This window comes from Muntiacus reevesi, chromosome 5 (assembly GCF_963930625.1).
Source record: "Muntiacus reevesi chromosome 5, mMunRee1.1, whole genome shotgun sequence".
NCBI lineage: Eukaryota > Metazoa > Chordata > Mammalia > Artiodactyla > Cervidae > Muntiacus > Muntiacus reevesi.
The window spans coordinates 117,281,815-117,303,136 of NC_089253.1; the positions used below are offsets into that span (position 1 = coordinate 117,281,815).

At 44.8% G+C, this 21,322-nt stretch overlaps 1 protein-coding gene across 2 annotated transcripts in view; it reads left to right on the top strand.

Annotated features, from left to right (window-relative positions):
* Positions 1 to 21,322, top strand: part of KCNH1 (potassium voltage-gated channel subfamily H member 1) — a 407,890-nt gene that overhangs the window by 151,795 nt on the left and 234,773 nt on the right. For both annotated transcript variants that reach the window (XM_065936267.1, XM_065936268.1), the window contains exon 7: positions 19,717 to 20,146. In XM_065936267.1, the coding sequence (XP_065792339.1) occupies positions 19,717 to 20,146 (430 nt within the window). The remainder of the gene's footprint in view (positions 1 to 19,716; positions 20,147 to 21,322) is intronic.

A 21,322-nucleotide genomic window follows, 5' to 3' on the forward strand; every position in this document is an offset into this window, starting at 1 on the left:
GGACACGACTGAGCGACTGCGGACTCACGCACACACACATGCTGGTGGTCTCACCCTTGTTCAGCAGCTGCCTCCTCAGAGGCTGATCTAATTTCTGAAGTCCTTCTGTGGTTATTTGTGGGGTTCCTGTTAGCACCAGACCCAGGGCAAGGTGAATTCTGGGGACCTAATGCTGAAACTGACAGGGCACGTGTCATCAGGAAGCTAAGTCACGCCTGGGAGGCAAGGGACAGGTAAGCTGGCTGTGAGAGTGCCCATGGTGAGTCGGTGGGGATGCCATCTGGATGCTTGGCAGCAGGCCGCCCTGGCTGGGAGCTCAGGGGGGAGTCTTAAGATGAAGGATGAGCTGGGAGTTGACCAGACGAAGAGGCATAAGAAGCGGACAGTGGGAGGACACATCATTTCAGGCAAGGGGACTGGTCTGTGTGACAGGTAGATGGTAAGACAGACCTGGCACATCTGACGAATGCAAGCTGTTCAGGGTAGCTGGACTAGTGGTAAATAACCTGCCTGCCAATGAGGAGGCAATAGAGACACGGGTTCGATTTCTGGGTCAGGAAGATCCCCTGGAGGAGGTCATGGTAACCCACTCCAATATTCTTGCCTGGAGACTCCATGGACAGAAGAGCCTGGTGGGCTTCCATCCATGGGGTCGCAAAGAATTGGACATGACTGAAGCGACTTAGCAGGCATGCACAGAGCATGGCTGGAGTGTGGGTGTGTGAGAAGGTGGGGAGAGAGAAGACAGGAGGGGCAGGTAGGGGACAAGGCCCTGTGAGCCCCAGTGGGGAGCACGGACTATATATCCTGAGGGTGTTAAAAAGCCTGAGCTGGCGAGATGTGTGACCAGAATTGCCTTTCAGAGAGAACAGGGGAGTTGCAGCGTGGAGGAGGAATTACATCGGGGTGAGCTTGGAGGCACGGGACCAGTTGGGGCAGCTGGGGCAGCGATCCAGGTGACAGATGCCATGTCGGTGAGGTTGGAGAAAGTTGGACTGGTTCCAAACAGGTAGAGGCACAGTTAATAGAACTGTACAATTGCTAGTTTGTGGGGAATCAGAGACAAGGAGGATCCAAACAAAGATAACATCCAGCATTCTAAAATGAGTGATTTTGCATTTTAGATTTTTTTCCATCTATTAATGTCCAGTTGATGGATTATTGATAAGTAATCTTTGAAGATTCTTGACTTATTTTGAAGGTAGTACATTCTCAAAGAAGCAATCAGTTTAGAATGTCAATACATGGATATTTGTGCAGCGGAATGGTTTGATGAAAACGGTGGAAGATGGTAGAAATGGGTAGGTCAGATTCAGTCAGAGAGCCTTGGCTGGATCCACGCTGAGGATGTGGTAGGGTTTTAGCCATAACTTGTCATGTGCGTACTTGCTGAGTCACTCAGTCGGGTCTGATCCCTTGCAACTGTAGCCCACCAGGCTCTTCTGCCTATGGAATTTTCCAGGCAAGAATACTGGACTGAGTTGCTATTTCTCTGGGGGATCTTCCCCTCCCAGGAATCAAACCCGCGTCTCCTGCATTGGCAGGTGGATTCTTTGCCACTCTGCCACCTCGGAAGCACAGCTTATCACGCTGTTCAGTAGCTGATTGTTTGCTTATTCATTCAGAAATCAGTTACTGCATGTCTGCCACGTTCCAGGACTGTGCTGGATGCCTCAGAGACACAGCTAGGTGATATGTTCTGTAGCTAAGAAAGGGTTCTATATATAATAGGAGGTCAAGATAGATGGCAGAACATTAGGGCGTGATGGATGTAGTAATAACGGTACCAAATGCTGTGGGAGTTCAATGAGAAGAGTTTGATTATAGAGAGTGGGTGGCGATGGGGTGGGGAAGGGGTAGATTCAGACCAGGCTTCCTTAAAGAGGTGCTGTTTGAGCTGGTTTTTATTGGAAAAGGGTGGAAGTTTTAGCCACGTGGCTGAGACTAGTCCAGGTGGGGAGTAAAACACAAATCTGGGGACCTGATACTCCTTTGTTTTTCTGAGATCTGTCTGTTGGGTTGAGGTGGATGCCCCAGAGAAGGCAGTGCTCTGTACCCTGCGGCTCAAGCTGGCTGAGTAATCAGGCGTCATTAAAGCCAGCAGTGCCCCAGTGGCTGTCTGCTTCACAAACTACTGTCCTATTTTGCTCCTGAGTGAAGCAAATGGAAAAGGATTTACAATTCTGAAACACAGTTTTGCCTCCAGGCTTTTCACCAGGGAGGGGCAGGGCATCTTGCCTCCCTCGGGCAGACTGGTCTGCACCCAGGCCTCTAGGATCGGCAGGTATCCTGGGCTACTTTCTGGCCCAGGGTTCCCTAATTCCTCCAGGAACGCACAAGCCCTGCCTCAAGCCACCAGGACCTGCTCCCACACCATGGGGAGATATAAAGTCTGACCTTCGTGGTGTGATTCTTCTAAGACATTTCCAGTGATTAAATGAAAACCACAAAGGATAATATTTGTGGAAATACTTTATAAATTCTTAAATGCTCGGTGGACGCAATGTATTCATCCATTCAACCAATCATTGCTGAGAGCCTGCTGCTGGGTTCCACGTGCTAATGATATAGCAGAGTCCCTTAGCGTTGTGTTTACCTTCTAGTACAGCGGGCGGAGAAGGAGGCAGCCAAAAAATAAACGTAAAGCCGAGAGTATGCTAAGTGCAAAGCCTATGAAGTACCACCCTCCTCCTACTCCTTATCTGTGCTTTTGTTTTCCATGTTCTCAGATGCCCTTGGTCAACTGTGGTCCAAAAATATTAAATGGAAAATTCCAGTAACAGTGCTTTTTAAGTTCTGAGCTGTGCACCATTCTGAGGAGCATGATAGCAGCCATCCTGCTATATCTCACTCAGAACATGAATCATCCCTTGGTCCAGAATATCCCACCTGCTACTCACTTAGTAGCCGTCTCAGTTAGGAGACAGACTGTCATAGCGTCATGGTACCCTAGTGCTTGTGTTCACATAACCTGTATTTTACTTAATATTGGTCCAAAGCACAAGAACAGTGATGCTGGCAGTTTTGTTCATTTCTAAACTGCCTGATGTATAAAGTAAACTTTATCATAGGCATGTATGTATAGGAAACAATGTAGTACATATACAGTTGACCCTTGGTCAACACAGATTTGAACTGTGTCTTGCTGTGTCATCCTGCCAACTACGCCAGTTGTCTTGCTGTGTCTCACTGTTCGCTGAACCCAGGGTAGACAAGGAGTGAGTGGGAAACTGGAAGAAGACTCAAGGGGCTGCGGGAGCTGCAGACGTGTTTATTCTCTCCTGACTAGCCCAGAAGCCACAGCAGCCACAGACACACGGGATTCTCTTGTGGTGGACCCAGTGGACACAGCCGTCACGCAGCCGCAAGGGCTTGCCAGGTGGAGCTTATAAATGTTTTCAGACCCAACGTGGCCCGTGGCCAAACGAGCACATCGTGACTTGCATGCGCAGTGCTCCAAGTGCTCTCAGCTGTTACATAACTGTATTTACAAAACGCGGGGTGAGAGTGAGAGGCCGTGGGTGAGCGAGCCCGACCAGTGCCATCTTGACTCATCTGCTCCTCCCCTACAGACTCCATAGGTCTACTCACATGCAGATTTTGAAAAGTAAGTAATACAGTACTACCCAATCTGCGGGCTTCCCTGGTGGTTCAGATGGTAAAGAATCTACCTTCAATGTGAGGGACCCTTGTTCGATCCCTGGGTCAGAAAGAGCCCCTGGAGAAGGAAATAGCAACCCACTCCAGTATTCTTGCCTGGAGAATTCCTTGTACTAGAGGAGCCTGGTGGGCTACAGTCCATGGGGTCACGAAGAGACAGACATGATAGAGCGAATAATACAACACCTAATCTGCAGTTGGTTGGACCCACCAATGTGGAACTGTGGGTATGGAAGGCCAACCATGAAGATATACACAGATTTCTGACTGTTCGGGGGATTACCACCCCCAACCCCTGTGGTGTTTAAGGGTCGACTGAATAGGATTTGGTACTCTGCTGTTTCAGGCATTCACCAGGAGTCTTGGAATGTATCCTCACAGATAAGGAGGAACTCCTACAAATGATCTGGAGAAAAATGAAACAGGGAAGGGGATAGAATACATTACAGAGAGACAGAAGTAGATCTGGGGTTTCTGGGGCCTCGAGAGGGGAGAATGGGGAATCCTTGTTTCACGGATACTGTGCAGTAAGTGCTCCTTGTACCTTTGTTTTCTTACCTGTAAGATGATGGGTGTGGGCTCTGTGATCTTTGGGATCCCCTCCTGATCCAAAGATCTGCTTTCCCAGGACTCTGGAGTGAGGCTTATGTCCCGCATTAGATATGGGCCATTTAGCGGTCCCACCCTCTGGCAGCTTCCTTTGGCCATCTGCTTTCTGGGCTGGAGAGCCATGCCTCTGTTCGCTTGCCTGGAGGCTTTTGCAGCTGAAACTCTGCTCTGTATAAATATGGCACTGTGTCCTACTATCACCAGGGAGGGATTTAAATTATTGTCTATAAATGCATCATGACTTTAAAAATCATTTCTAAATAACATTACCAGTGCCACCAGCACTCACTTGGAGAGCTTTTGATTTTAACTTTCCAAAGGATGTCCCTGTGAATTGTTTCGCTGTAGCCTCAGTATAGCTCTGTGAACCAGCTGAGCTGTGTGCATGCATGTGTTGTGTCCGACTCTTTGAGACCCTATGGACTCTAGCCCACCAGGCTCCTCTGTCCGTGACGTTCTGCAGGCAGGAATACTGGAGTGGGTTGCTGGGTCGCCATGCCCTCCTCTAGGGGATCTTCCCGACCCAGGGGTTGAACCCGCGTCGCTCATGTCTTCTGCATTGGCAGGTGGGCTCTTTACCACTAGTGCCACCTGGAAACCCTAGGATTTCTGCAAAGTCGCCCCAGCTTGTCCCCTGGCCTTTGGGTAAGTCTGTTCCCTTCTCTGGGCATCAGTGGCCTTGGTGAAGTGATTTGAATAGTAAACTTCATCTAAAGAACTGAAGCCAGCTTCCCATCCCTGGGCCTGTGATGTGTGGGGAGTCCATATTTAAGGAGTCTCCAGGGATCGTGGGCTTCTCTGGTGGCTCAGATGGTGAAGACTCCACCTGCAATGTGGGAGACCTGGGTTCTATCCCTGCGTTGGGAAGATCCCCTGGAGAAGGGAACGGCTACACACTCCAATATTCTGGTCTTGGAGAATTCCATTAACAGAGGAGCCTGGCAGGCTGTAGTCTGTGCGATCGCAGAGACTCAGACATGACTGAGCGACTTTCACTTAAGGATCGTGCATGAGGTACTACCCTGGGTAGTCCTGGGATGCCATCCTGTCTGTCTGCAGGTCATCTTTTACGAGCCCAGAGCCCTCAGTCTGTACAAATACAGCCCATTTCAATTCTAAGCTTTTTCATGTCATTAGTCTTGAGGAAGGAACATCATGTTTTTTTCTACCACTGCTTTTGTTTTTTATTTCTTCATTCTGCTACTTGCTGTGTGTACTCACGGCCTGCTCGCTGCTAGTAGAGAAGATGGCAGTCATCACTCCTACTGTAGCCAGGTGGCTTTGGGGGAGGACTTCCTGAGTACAAAGAGGAAAGGAGTATGCTGGTTGTGTCTTTGGAACAGCCACAGAAGAGGTTAATTTTATTGCTTGTTTTTGAAATCTGATTGTAACTCATCACCCTCCTGGCTGCTTGCCCATCAGTTAATTCATTAAAAAAAAATCCATACCTTTATATATAACAGGGAAAATTATACTGTTTATCCTATAGGATCATTACAAGAGTCAAGTGAGTTAATACATGTAAGAATTAGAACTGCTTGGCACACTGCAAATGCTTCATAAATTATTGTGGTTATTATTTGCTATGACTTAGCAGGATGGGGTTGACAGATTGGGGTCTATACACTATTTTTTCATTAAAATAAACTTCTAAGTGGCATATTTGTTATTTTAATGATTTCTAATTACTGTAGTCAAAGTACCAGACCTAGTAAAGAGCATTTAGAATACAAATACCTAGGTGTAAATGGCAATTCTATTAGTTTTCCAGACATCCTTGGGCTTTCACATTCTTATCAGGTGTGTGGCCAGCCACCTCCATGTGGCTGTTCTCTTGCTGTTTTGCACCCCCTGCCGGACCAGTCCCCGCTTCACCTGTACCCTACTCACTCATGCTTGCCCCTGGCCCAGCTAGTGACTGCTCTAATCCTTAGGCCAAAACAGCTCCACCTGCTAGTTTATTAAAGGGAAACGTTTGCGCTTGTGATGGTTATTAGTTTGAGGGCTGTGAGGGACGTGCCCCAGACGGTTCCCCTGGTAACTGATGAGCCACCCTGACGTCACTTCCGTCTGTAAATGGTAGCCTGAGGTGCAGACTGCCTGCTGGGTGTGGTGGGGTGTCGCTCCAGGACCTTTTGCTTCAGCTGTGAAAAAGCCCCTTGTTCAATAATCCACTGATGTCTCTGTTGCGGTCTCTGGGCTCTCCTCTGGTTTTGAGGCTGCGTCGTTACAAGGCTTGCCGGCCTGTGGGTTGCAGCCCAATATCCGGTGAGGCTGACTTTCATTTACTGCTGGAGCTCTGCGAGTCCAGAAGCACAAGGCCGGGACCCCCTGCCTCTTTCCCTAATCTTACACCCTCGACTGTTGAACATACCTGAGTGGTGTTTGCAGCTTTTCAGAGAGGGAGTATTGCTTTCCCGCTTTATTAATTCCCACCTAGAGGTGGCTTCTTTTCTTTTTTTTTTAGAGGTGGCTTCTTTCTGCCATTTCCAGATCCTTTCTCTCCTTTTCACCGAGGGCAAATAGTTTCTCCCCTTTGTGACTCTCTTATGTTTTGGCTGAATTTTTACAGCTGAAGGAAAGCAAGATGACCATTTCTTGAGAAACAGCAGCTAGTACTGTTTTTGGCTGCTTTGGGTGTTCGTTGCTGTGCGTGGCCTCCTCTAGTGTGGTGAGCAGGGGCTGCCCTTAGGTGTGTGTGGGCCTCACTGCAGTGGCGTCCCGTTGTGGACACGGGCCCGAGGTGCACGGGCTCTGTAGTTGAGGCACACGGGGTTAGCTGCCCTGCGACATGTGGAATCTCACTTTCGGGGTCAGGGATCAAACTGTGGGTCCCCCTACATCGGCAGGCGGATTTTTAACCCCTGAACCGCCAGGGAAGTCCCAACAACTAAAACTTTCTGTGAGCATTAATCCTGTGAAAATGCATTTTCTATGCTTCACAGGTGAATAAATGAAGCTCAGAGGGGTTTGGTAGCCTACTAGGGTCATATTTAGTAAGAGTGTGCCAGAGGCAGGACGAGGGTCCAAGCCCGAGTCCTACATGTGGCTCTGGGTGTGCATGGGACTCCTCTAGGTAGTCTCTTCTTTCTCTAATGAGAAGGCAATTTCTTTTCTCTATGGCTTCTGTTATTCCCCAAAGTTGCAGTTACTGATTAGTGTAACCACACAGAATGGTGATTACTTACCTCCACCTGCTTCCAGAAAGCTTGGAACTATGAATTTACCTGAAGCTTCTTAAAGGAGCCATAACTTTTCCTTACATTATTCCTACAGAGACTTCCTCTCAGAGGGCCAGAAGGTAGTCACCTCCCAGGATGGAAGAGTCTAGAATGATCCCATCACCACTCACTGCTGAGGCTGCAAGGAGGAACAGCCCATGAGGGTTTTCCACCTATTTGTGACAGAGTTAAAACCATGAACAATAGTGAAGGGGAAACACGGACCCTCCTCCTAGCCAAAAGGGAATTACCTTCAACCTAGGAAGCCCCGAAGTTAGGGCCAGCTGTCTTCCCTAGAGTCTGTTTCCCCCCTCCCTTTCTCCATGCCCCGTGTGTTGGTCACACTGAGACGTGTCCTGAGGCTAAGCCCACCTCGCAGCCTGCTCCAGGGACCCTGCTCTGAGTTCCCCTTGTGGTCCTTCAGAGGTGCGCCCCGCAGCTTAGGTAGCTCCTCAGAAGATGCTCTGATCCCTGGGGCTTTTGCTGCAGGTGAGCTAGGTCCTGAGCGCTGGGAATACTTCACACCTGCCTCGGTTGTCACAGACTCAGCCCGGGTGTGTGGGAGCTCTGCCAGCTCCCCAAACCGGGGGAACCTTTCCCACCTCCAGACCAGCCGCATGAGTCTTCTGTCCTCGCCACCCTGGTGGAGGTCTCCGGGCTGTACCCCACATTCCTAGTGCTCGACATGAGGCTACACAGTTGGGGGCTATTTTATAGCTTCTGGGGGCTTCCACCTTCTCACCTGACCTGGGTTTGGAGTGAGGATGAAAATGACGTGGGTCATGTTTGGGGAGGGAGGGTGTCTTTTAAGCCGAATTAGACTCCTCAGGAAATTATCTGCACCTCTCCTCTGCGTGGATTAGAGTGTTGTTACCCGCAGTCAGGAGGCCCACGTGTTTCCAAGCCCTCACGTGTTACTAGTTAAGGTGATGCTTTCATGGTATCAGCCCTGTTTCACGTTAAGAGCTCTGGCCAGGCAGTGATAAGTGGACTGGTGACCCACTCAGGCCCCAGTGCTGAAAACTCCTACAGACATGACCCTCCTGGAAATCACTGGGAGTTTCACCTGCACCATTGATTTGATTTAAACTTTTTGATAATTTAAATTAGCCTAAAGCAGATTGAAGGCTTGGCTAGTTCTGCATCAGTGTCAGAGTTGCAGACACATGATTTTTTTACCTGCTTCATAGGAGAGAAAGTACAGTCTAGGCTACTTGGGTTCATTTCATTTTCCTGGTAGAGGAAAACTCGAGATTATTATTTTGAGAAAGAGACATGGCTTGGTAAAACCAGATTCTGTACACTATATCCTTTGGATTTTATGTGGCCAGTGATAGAGTTCCATTTTCAAAGCCTCTACAGAGGAAGAGAGCCTGGTGGTATAATATCACAACTGAATACACAGTTTATTTTATAGTTTGAATTGTAAACAAAAGGAAAGAGGATAGTTTTAAGTGAAATTTTTAAACTTCCTTTGATTGTTTTTTACGGAGACTGCAGCTGTGTCTTTTGGGTGTATTCTTGGATTAAACCAATGAAAGGTTTCAAGCTCTCCATTTCTGGCTGAAAGCTCCCCTACACTTGGTAACCACATCCTTACCCTGAGTATGGTCAACACAACTGTCAAGTGAACTAGGAAAAGAGTCCCTTTTTGCACGGCCACCAGACTTGTGCTTATTCAGTCTTCTTCGTGGCAGCAGGCTTGTGTTTGCTGCTGCATTGCAGTCCTGCAGGCTGTTTTCCTCTGTGGTCTGATTGTGGACGATGTGAGGGCAGGCAGTGGTGTCTTCTCTGGTTTGGTATCACTGGTCATTCTGGACTGTGTCTTCCTATACTAGGTCTTCAGGAAGTGCCTGCTGAGCCAACTGAGACGAAAGTAAAATGTTGAAGCAATGAAAGGGAGGCAAATTACATTTAGGCTTCAGGGAGTAACTTCCGATGAGATCTGGGAAGCCAGTTTATTCCATTATGCAGTTGAGATGAATCTGCAGAGTGGTGGGACTATCTTGAAACATTTATTCTTGAATTTATCTCTGTTTTAGAGACAACAGGCAAACCAAGCTCTGTTAATAAAGTAGTAAATCCTTAAAACACTGCTAGGCCTACTGCTTCAATAAGTCTCATTGTGAATTTCCATTTGATAAACATTTATCGACCATCTGTGAGGAACTAGAGCTCTAAAAATGGGAAACTGAAGGTGGAGTCTGTGAAGCAGAGGGATAAAAGCATAATCTTGGGAGTTGGTTGATCAGGTTCAGATTCTAGCTCTGCTACTTTGTCATTCTAGACAAATGATTCTATCAGTTTCTTCATCTGTAAATTGGGTGTATAATATACCTACCTCTCAAAATGATGGGGATTAAGTGAGATAATGCTTGTCAAGTCCTTATTGTGTCTGGCACTTAGTAAGTACTCAATAAAGCTGCTATTTTTATTAAAATAATTATTACTCTCATGGAAGGTGTGCTGCTTGATCCCAAGGGCCTGACAGCCTGATATAAAGACCATGTGACCTTCATACCTGGGGTACTTGGTACTTGCTGACCCCTGTCTGGAGCTTGCTTCTCTGAGATGCTATGGTGGCTCTCAGATTATCATCTCCACTGGTCGTTACTTAAATGCCAAGATTTCAGTGAAGTTTTCCTTCACAATCCTATTTAACGCTGCCGCCCCCACTTCCTTGGACTCCTTATTTATTTCCTGTTTAATTTTTCATCTTACTGTCACATAATATACCATTTCTTTTTGCTTATTATCTCTCAGTTTTCTACAAGGGTAAGGAGGTTGGTCTAGTCCATCTGTGATCTGTTATCAGTGTTTGAAACCATGTTTGCTTTATAGTATACACTCAGTAAGTATTTATTGGAAGAGTGAATCAAGGAACAGTCATGGGAGTCTAGTACAGGCCATGGTTGAACTCTGACCACGGGTATTAGGAAAAGCATCAGGGGAGAGATGACTTTGTGTTATGTCTTAGACTGGCAGTTCTCAACCTTTCTCCTGTTAAGACCCTGTATGGGTCAGGGTCCTACAGAGAAACAGAATCAGTAGGGTTTATATATGTTATATGTTATCTATATAATTAGGATTATGGTAATTATGGAGGCTGAGAAGCCCCATATCCACCCTTGGCAAGATGCAGACCCAGGAGAGGCAGTGGTTACGTTCTAATCTGAGTGCAGAAGACTAGTGTCCCAGCTTGAAAGCAGTCAGCACGAATTCGCCCTTATCCAACTTTCTGTTCACTTCAGGCCTTCAGTGGGTTGGATGAGGTCTTCCCACACTAGGGAGGGTGATCTGCTCTGCTCAGTCTGTTGATTCAAATGTTACTCTCACTTTAGAAACACCCTCACAGATGCACCCAGGATAATGTTTAACCAAATATCTGGGCACTCTGTGTCCCAGTGAAGTAGACACAGAAAAATCACCGGTCGACACAGAAAAGGAACATAATCCATGGATTAGGTTCCTGTGTATGACCTCAGATCTATAGTTTCTAGGTTGTTGCCACGTCTATATTCGTTTTCCCACAGGTCAAGAAAGAAAATTGGAATTCAGATGAGAGTGGTGTTATTGGGATAAATTTGAACTCTAATTAAAAGGTAAACTACTTTTACACTTGATAAGTCAGAATTTTAGTAACATGTGACTCATCCTGCCTCATGGGTGTTGAGAAATGTCCTTAAGGACAGGTAGGGATCTGCCAGGCAGACAACCAGGAGAACAGTGCTTGAGGCAGAAGGAATGGCGTGTGTGAAGATGTGAGGGCATAGAGCGATTGTGGAACCACAAATAATCTGACATGATGAACACAGAGGATGCCTGAGAGGGAAGCAGTGAGTGACGGAGCTGTCCAAGACGACATTACAAAGGCCTTTGTTTGCTAAACTAATGCAAGAATGCAGTGAAAGCCATTGAATGGTTCTAAGCAGGGTTGGGTCATATTTTAAAATTTACTTTTAATTTTTATAATTTAATCTTTAAAAATTTAGGGTAAACAAGAATTCATATGGAATAGCATTCAAAAGGATATTACAATGAAGAATCTCCCTTCCTGTGATCATCCATGTTTCTAGTATCTTATGTATATTCTAGTACCTATGTTCATTCCAGTGTCTTATTTATATTATATGAATAGACAAGAAAGTATTTTTCTATTCTTTTCCCAGTGGCAATAAATTATGCATTGGAATACTGATAAACCTTAACATCACCCTTCTAAAAAGAACCTTCCAGTTAAGAAAAGTTTGCATGGCCAGCTAAGATGATGACGTTTAGTTTTTCACTTGGGAGACTGTGTACCTTAGGCACATTTTCCAAGTTGGGAAATAGGATCTGGGCTGAGGGTTAGACGTGGCAGACTAAGGAAGCCGTGGGCTATCCCAGTGAGATGCCCATAGAGGGTCTTAGGGTCAGGAGAAGTGTCTGGTTTGGAAAGATGGATTTACAGCTTGTTAGTATATAGATGGTGGTTAAAGCTACATAAATGGAGGCAGCTTCCCAGAGAAAAGAGTATATTGAGAAGACCAAGAACAGTGTCTTGGTTAATCATTAGAAAGAGAGGTATTGGGAGAACTAAGAGAGGAGAGTCCATCTCATATTGTGTGAGAGTGTGTAGGAGTATTGTGCAATATTGTGTATAGGAGTGAGGGTTCAAGGATTTTGTATACCCACAGAATTATGGGGACAACTAGGAAAACACTTGGCGGCTATGCTGCTAGGAGCAATGCCTCAAGTCATATGGCAGAGCTGGTCCTGTGAATGTATCGCTGCTATTGCTATTGGATGTGGATTCAAAACATGCCGTTGACCTGACCATCAGTGGACCATGGGTATCATTTCCAGAACTGCTTCTGCTGTCTCTGGGACCTGGGTGATGCTGCCATGCACTTGCAAAAGGGGTCCTGCACAATTCCTCCATGGGATACCATCCAGTACTGGGATGGGTGTCTGATTGGCAGGTTCTAGGTCGTGTGCTCACACATTAGCTGCAGAGGAAGCTACAGAAAGAAGGTTTATGGTGTTTTCAGCTTCTAGGTGGGAGAGGAGGTCTACTTTGTAAGGTGGTGATTTCCTAAATATAGGAAGACAGTGTGGACCCTGTGTGGCCACGAAGAATGTCACACGCCCATTACAGGTGTCAAACGCTGAAGGTATGACAATTAGAAGGTGATTGGTGACCTTTGAGACAGTAGTTTCTGGGAAATAGTGCGAGTGGACATTTGAGTACAGTGGGTTGAGAAATGACTAAGAAATGAGGAATCTGAGCCATTGTGTGTTGATTATGGTTTCAGGAGAGAAAGAGTAGAGAGGTATATAGAACTTGAAACAGTAGTATGATTATTGTTTAACAGAAATGAGTCTATGAAAGGGAGATTTGAAGATGAAGGGAGTAGAGAGAAGGGGAAGTAGCTGATGCAGTGGGGTTCCTGAGTAGGTGAGGAGAGAGTTTTGATTCAGTGTGGAAGGATGGTGCTAATGCATATGCTCATGTTTGGGAAGGTGGGATGTGGATAAGAATTGATACTAATGACCTGTGCTGTGTCTGTAAATGGGGAGGTGATGCTGGCTGAGAATAAGAAGGCAGGGTCAGGTGGGATCTTAGAAGAGTAGTGAAGATTTGGAATAGCTGTTGATGGGAAGGAGAGTGTCGTTAGAGGAAGAGGAAAGGACAGGTCCCAGCTGAGAGTGGAGATGTAGCCCAGCGTCTGCTGTTGCATCTATATGGTGCTGCATTTCACAGGGCACGTGTGACAGGAAGGCAAGGAGAGAGAGATGGTGAGGGCCGTGGGAGGGGGCACTTGAAATGATGTCACAGGGTCTAGTGAAAGGGGAAAGGAAGTAAAATCTGGAGAGTTGATGGTTGGGGGTAGAGATATCAAAGAGAAGCCCAAGAGCAGGCTGGATGGCATAAACGAAAGTATGGGAAGAATAGAAACATGTAGTCATTGTGTCCAATGCTGGTGGGTAAGCTTTCAGAGATGAAGCACTTCCTGGTGATAACCAAGTGCAGGATATGGAGAAAGGGTGAAAGTCACTGGAATAGAGAGGCTGGAGTGTTGAATGACTTTTTTTCCCCTTGAACATTAAGATTCCCTTGCTGATAGCAGGAGATGGGCTGCAGCCAGGTAATGAAAAGGAGGAACTGAGAATTTGATAAATGGGATAGTAAATGAAAGACTGAGCCCAGGTTCTGGCGTATTTGTAAGCATTCAATAGATGTTAACTGTCAGTAATCAGATGACAGTAATGGCATTACTGAATGGCATGAATCTTTTTTTTTTTTTTTTTTAATGGATGTGTGGTAGTTTCAGGGGATCTTTATTAAGTGGTTTTTTTTGTTTGTTTGTTTGTTCTCTGGTACATGAATCTTAAGGGGAGCTTTTTTCTTTTTCTTTTTTTGAGTGTCAAACAACTCTTATTTGGAAGATGCAGTGTGGAGTTGGAAACTCCCTACTCCTAACTCCACGATGGGAAAAAGCAAGGTGCTTGTGAGAGCCAGTTTCAACTAAAGCAGGAAGGTGGTGGGAACAATCCATGAAGATGCGGAGGCTGGGAATTTTCTATGCATGATGACAGGTTCTGGAGGACTCAGGGGAAGCATGTGAATGAGACCTTTAGCTGGAGGAAGGTGTGGGAGAAGAGTAATAATGGGTTGTGTGGGGTTGAAGGCAATAAAAAAATAAACAAAAGTGTAACTGCAGAATTTGCTCTGGATGTTATGTGTCACCACATAGACTTGGAAGCCTGGAGAAACTTTTCAAGAATGTGAAAGACAGAGTTGTTCTTTTCAATAACACAATGTCATCAGTCTGTGAGGGTGTTATTTTTTGTGTGTATGACAGGAAAAAAAAAAAGATCAAAGAACGGAAAACTGGTGAATTTGGCTAGTTGAGGAGGCAAGGTGGAACTGGAATTAGCAGAATGGTTTATTTAGCCCTGGTGAATAGACAAAGCTTGCTTGTGCACAAATGAACCTGGTGATTGCCAAATGTCTACTTCAGTCTGAGTTGCATCAAAATCACCACAGCTGAGGTTACTGAGATTTCAGAAGACTTCCTTCTGATCATACGTGTTGGCCTTCAGCGATGAGGCTCACCAGCCTAGGTTCTTTCTCTGTCCTCCGGTCATGTGGATTCAACCTGAAATTCTCCGATGTTCATAGCCTTCATATTCTTGATAAAGAGCCCTCTGGGACTGTTTGGAGGGTGAGGTAGGATTTCTGATGTAGGAAGCCCCTGGGGAGATGTGATTCACTACCAAATGTTGCTGCCGTGTTTTTAGCATACTAACTTTTTTTTTAAGTTTGGAATATTCTCTCTGGCTAATCCACTGAGCTTCAGGCAAATAAGAAAAAAAACAAATTAGTAGTTTGAAATGCTTTTAAACAGCTAAAATCCCAGCTGTTAGAGCAATGGGGAACAAATGCAAAACTGTGTAACCGAGTATCCGTGTGCACACAGACAGTGCAATGAGGAAAAGCTTATTTTAGTTCCAGAGGCTCCTGAAAATAACTTCTCTCACAAGCCAAACTCTTCAATTCAGTTTAGAAAATGTTTGAGATGCTCTCTGAGAAGGTTCTGGCTTTAAACCTTGTATAGGTGCATTAGTTTTCTAGGGCTTCTGTGACAAATTACCAAGAACTGGGCGGCTCAATACAGCAGAAATTTATTCTCTCCCAGTTCTGAAGGCTAGAAATCTAAAATCAGGGTGTCAGCAGGGCCATGTTCTCTTTGAAGCCTCTAGAAGAGATTCTGTTCCATGCCTTTCTCTTCATTTCTGGTGTTGCCAGTCATCCTTGACATTCCTTGGCTTGAAGACCTATCACTCCAGCTTCTGCATTCACGGTCACGTGTGTCTTTCTGTGTCTGTCTGGTGAGGATACCAGTCACACTGGATTCAGGGTCCACTATCTTCCAATATGACCTCATCTTAGCTAACTGTACCTGCAACGGTAGCCCTATTTCCACATAAGGTTACAATCTGGGAAAGACTTGAATTTAGGGAGGGACGTTATTGAACCCACTGTAAGAAGCTTCGAAAATGAGTAACAAGTGGCTTCTATCTTCAGGAAGATGTAGTTCCTGATGAGGCTGGGAGACTGGCTATAGGAAACTTTAATGCAAAGTGATGGATACAGAATACTGTGAACATATGGAAGGGTGAGTGGTTGGTTGTGACTTCTGGGGGACCTGGGAATGCTGTAGGGTGGGGGTAGTGGCAGACCTGAAGGATAACTAGTGTACCAGCTGGCAGAAATTGGGAAACTGGGCCTTCCGGGCTGAGGGACCTGTCTGAGCAGAAACAGAGATGCAAGCGTGTGTCCGGTCTGTGGGATGCCCGTGCTGCCTGGAGTGTGTGGCCAGAGGATAGCATGGCCTGTGGGTAGGGGTTCTTGTGATGCGGTGGCCCCTGGGGAGGGATGGAGAGGAGAGGAAGGAGAAAGTGCAGGTGGAGCATACAGGAAGTATGAAAAGTGGTGGGAGGCTGGTGGTTCGTCTTCGTGAATGCTTGCCACAGAATTAGATCTTCAAGAGGCAGTGGTTCAGAGGAGGGTTCAAGGAGAGGCTGAAGGACCGTTCCTAAGGGAGCTCTAGAGGACACTCTGGCCTCAGAGGTGCTGGATGAGACGACTTCTGTGCTGCTTCTCAGCTCCAAATTCTGTGACTACTAGGTAGAAATCTCTCTTCACTGACCGTATTTTGCCTCTCATGAGTAATCAGGTTTTTGCTTCCTCTTTCCTTTCTTTCTCTCAAGCATCCTCCACCTGCCAGCCACTGAAGACCCAATAGTGAGCAAGAAGACAAAGCACCATTTTCATCTCTTCTTGTAGCATTAGCATAGGGAATACAGAGTCGGTTCCCCATAAATGTTGCTTTGGGTTGAATGTGAGGAAAAAATGACAAGGCAATTTTGCCCAGGGTAATGAGTTCTGCTTCAGAGTAGAGCAGCTTTGAAAGATGATTTCAGGAACCTCCTTAGGAGGAGGTGGTGAGTAGGTGGCTGCTTACTTGTGTTTGATTTCTGAGTCATCAAAAAGACTTCTTTGCCTCCTAAAATATCTCCTTCATCCAGGCTGTGGGTACTTTTAATTCCACGATTGGAGGCTGGTTTCCCTCTGTTAAAATGCAAATACCCTATGGGGAGAGGACATCCGTTTACTTTCATCGGTCTACTGCACCTTAATATGAGGATTTTCTCAGCCCTTTCTCATGGCAGATTTTTGAGAAAAGTGCATGGAGGGAAAGGGGACCCATGGGATGAATAGTGGACATGGCAAAAGCAAACTTTGTCCAAGTTAGCAGTTTGGATGGACCGCCCGGCTCTGTAGCCCCTGTTGCCTGGTCAGATCCATTATTACGTATTGGCAGGTGTATGTTGGGCCAGAAATGATTGTTTCTGTTGGGAGTTTTATGGTTACAAAACTTTTTTTTTTTTTTTTTTTTAAGGGCTTCCCAGGTGGTGCTAGTGGTAAAGAATAATACCTAGGTCGGGAAGATTCCCTGGCGAAGGGAGTGGCTACCCACTCCTCCTCTCCCATGGGCAGAGGAGCCTAGCCAGGCTACAGTCCATGGGGTTGCAGAGTTGGACATGACCGAGCAACTAAAACTTTCAGTTTCACTTTTTTTTCACCAAAACCTCAATGAAATAATTTGTGTGGTAACCTGTTTGGTTTTTATTGCCAAGGCTACGCTCCATATGGTTTGTGTGTTCATTTGCCAGAGAAGGCTAATGATAGCTGCTGTCACAAATACCCCCAGAGTTTCAGTGGCTTATATAAGAGGTTGCTTTTTTCACTGACGTCATGATAGGATTCAAGCTGATTTGGGGGGTGCTATATTCCACATAACCTCCAAGGGACTCAGCCCCCTTCCATGCTGTGTGTCTACCATCTTCATTTATTGTTCAGTTGCCAAGTTGTGTCCAACTCTTTGCGACCCCATGAAATGCAGCAGGCTTCCCTGTCCTTCACTATCTCCTGGAGTTTGCTCAAACTCATGTCCACTGTGTCTATGATGCCATCCAGCCATCTCATCCTCTATTACCCTCTTCTCCTCCAGCCCTCAGTCTTTTCCAGCATTAGGGTCTTTTCCAATGAATCGACTCCTTGCATCAGGTAACTAAAGTATTGGAGCTTCAGCATCAGTCCTTCCAATGAATATTCAGGACTTATTTCTTTTAGGATTGACTTCTTTGGTCTCCTTGCAGTCCAGGGGACTCTCAAGAGTCTTCTCTAGCACCACAATTTGAAAGCATCAAGTCTTTGGCATTCAGTCTACTTAATGGTCCAACTCTCACGTTCATACATGACCACTGGAAAAACCATAGCTTTGACTAGATGGACATATGTCAGCAAAGTAATGTCTCTGCTTTTTAATATGCTGTCTAGGTTGATCATAGCTTTTCTTCCAAGGAGCAAGCGTGTTTTAATTTCATGGCTGCAGTCACCATCCACAGTGATTTTAGAGCCCAAGAAAATAAAATCTATCACTGTTTCCACTTTTTACCTATCTGTTTATCATGAAGTGATATGCCCAGATACCAGATATCTTAGGTTTCTCAATGTTGAGTACCTGGTCTCAAAGAAGGCATGCCCTGGGGAAGAGAGAACTTGTAGAGAAAGTATTCTTACATTTAGCTCCTTGGCTTGGAAGTGACACTTCTTATACCTCGAATTCCATTGGCTAGACCTGGTTCCAGAGACCTACCCAGATGGAAAGAGGCTGGGAAATGTGGTTAGCTGTGTGTCCAGGAGGAGGAAACTTTTATGTGTTTTCCTTCTGTCTGTGACATAACCTGATCCTTCAGTATTGTCATTAAGGGTATGGAGCACCAAGAGGAAACAGTGACCTGGAAACTGTCCAGTGCTTAGAGTAGTGACAAGTCATTCACTCTGTTCAGTGAAGGGCATCATTCTGCTGTTAGATTTTTGCTGTGTAAGGGAGACCGAAGTCTTCATTCAAAGAAATGTCTTTATGCTGTTTGTTTATTTGCTTTTTAATAGAATTTGGGAAATTTTAATGGAAATCTCCTTTCCCTGCACCTTGGAATCATTTTGTAAAGGGAGTTTTGAACTTTGAATGGTATAGCTTCTGTAATGTGTTTCAACTCCCTTAGGAGATACGAAAGAGTATGTTAGCCTGTGCAGGTGTAGAGCTCCTCCCATCCACCTCCCGTGTTGTCTAGACAGGGGAACTGAGGGGTGACTGCATGGTCCAAATTTACGCAGCCAGTTGTGACCTACCTGGGTAGTAGACCTCATTTTAAAAATTTCTACACTGGTGTTCCTGCCCTACCACGGTGCTGTTCCCTAGAGAACTGCTTGGAGAATGGCCCTGTCCCGGTGGGATTTGAAGGAGGAGGCTTTAAGCAGGTGAAATCAGAAGGCTCCTTCTGGTTTTGAGATTCCTTGATTGATTGAGGTTAAGTACGTTTTGTCTGGCCATATCTTTGACCTGACTAAGGTGTTGTAACCTTGCAAGACTTTATAACTTTCCTGGGAAAACAGAATCTCAGTTCTTTATTCTTTTCAGTTGTTCCTTTATTTTTATCTTAAAAAATTATATGTTCTTTATATATTTTTGTAATTGTAAAGGTAACAATTTTTAATTATAGAAGTTAAGGAAATATATGCAAGTGTAACAAAAATATATAGAAAATGTAATAAAAATTGCCTGTAATTCTATAACTTCACAGTATAGCAATTATCCCTATTAATGTTTTCTATGTCTTTCCATGTGTGTTTCCTGACCATTTTTCAATATGAAATAAATATGCAACTCTAAAAATATTTCATATTACTTAATATGAAATATTACACAACCCTTAATATTGCTTTAAAATGAATAGTATGGAAAAATGCTCATATTTGTATTTGTATACATACATACAATATAATTAGAATGAAATTCAAATTTTATTTTATTTATTTTATTTTATATTCTTTTTATTTTAGCTTTTTATTTGCTTTTTAAAGGATGTAGGAAAAACCTAATGGAAATCTCCCTTCCGTATATGTTGGAATAAAATTCTTATTGTATCTAAGCATGCAAGTATATATGGGCATTTCTGTATATCATGACTTATTTTGGAGCAATGTTTTAAGGGTTGCATACTACTGCATTCCATGGGGTACATGTGCTGAAGGAAGCCTCTTGGGAGGTGGCGGGATGGAGTTGGTGCTCTCTCTATTCTCGGCCCTGACGCTGTGCCCCTTTTCCCCCAGGGCATCAGCAGCCTGTTCAGCTCTCTGAAAGTTGTCAGGCTGCTCCGTCTGGGACGAGTGGCCCGGAAGCTGGACCACTACATTGAGTATGGAGCCGCCGTGCTGGTCCTGCTGGTGTGTGTGTTTGGGCTGGCCGCCCACTGGATGGCCTGCATTTGGTACAGCATCGGGGACTATGAGATCTTCGACGAGGACACCAAGACCATCCGCAACAACAGCTGGCTCTACCAGCTGGCCATGGACATTGGCACCCCTTACCAGTTTAACGGGTCCGGCTCAGGGAAGTGGGAAGGGGGTCCCAGCAAGAATTCTGTCTACATCTCCTCGTTGTATTTCACCATGACCAGCCTCACCAGCGTGGGCTTTGGGAACATCGCCCCATCAACAGACATCGAGAAGATCTTTGCCGTGGCCATCATGATGATTGGCTGTAAGTATCACAGTGACTGGGTAAGGGGTGGGGACATTAAGTTTGTCCATCCTTTCAGTTAGCTGGAAATAGGGCAGTGGCTACAGTGCCAGTAGGATCGGGGTGTTACGGCTTAAAATAAGGGAGGGTTTTTGTTGTGTTTGTTTTTTTTAAAGACTAGCTTTATAGCTTTCCTATTAATTTAAACAGTATATATTTACTTCACAGAAATTCAGAAAATAACAAAAGAGCACAAAGTAGAAACTAATGACTAACCATACATATTTATATTTCTTAAAATTGCTGTTAACTTTTGGTGTTTCCCTTAGAGATTTTTGTCTATCCATATCTGAACACATGGGCAACACATTTTAATAGTTAAAATGAGATCATACTATACATTTTGGTATACTTCTTGTTCACAGAACAGTGAATTGTGGCAGTTTTTCCATGGCAATTTAAAAATAGCTCTAGATTGCACAGTTCAGTGTGGTACTAGAGAAAGAATGCATGAAAACAAAATCTGAAGTATTTCATTAATAACCTTAGGTATTGATTATATCTAGAAATAGTAATGGTTTTGCTAGAGTGGATTAAGTAAAATATTCTAGTACAATAGTTTCATATATATTTTTACTTTTTAATGAGAACCCTAGGAAAATTTTAAATCTTATTTATACTGAACAGTGCTGATCTAGATCAACATTTTTGATGTCTGCTTGGTGATTGAGAGATTTTTCTAAATCCAAAAGAAAAAAACCTACAGGAAGAAAACAGCTCTTGTTCAGTTGAGAAGTAATGGGGTTTTGGATTAACTTCACTGGACTGAAAAACAGAAACAGCCCTGTTTCTTGAGGAAAGTACACTCGGCACTCTGTATCCATGGATTTTGCATCCTTGCCTTCAACCAACCATGGATTGAAAATATTAAAAAGAGAAAATTCCAGAAAATTCATGAACCTTAAAATTTGCCACTTGCAGGCAATTATTTACATAGCATTTACATTGCACTTAGTACTGTAAGTATCTAGGGATCACTTAAACTATATGGGAGGTTGTGTGTAGGTTATATGCAAATACTATGCCATTTTATATAAGGGACTTAAAAATCTGTTGGTTTTCGTATCTTCTAATGAATTGGTCCTAGAACCAAGTCCCTTTGGACAGGGGGTAAAAATGAAAGTCACTCAGTTGTGT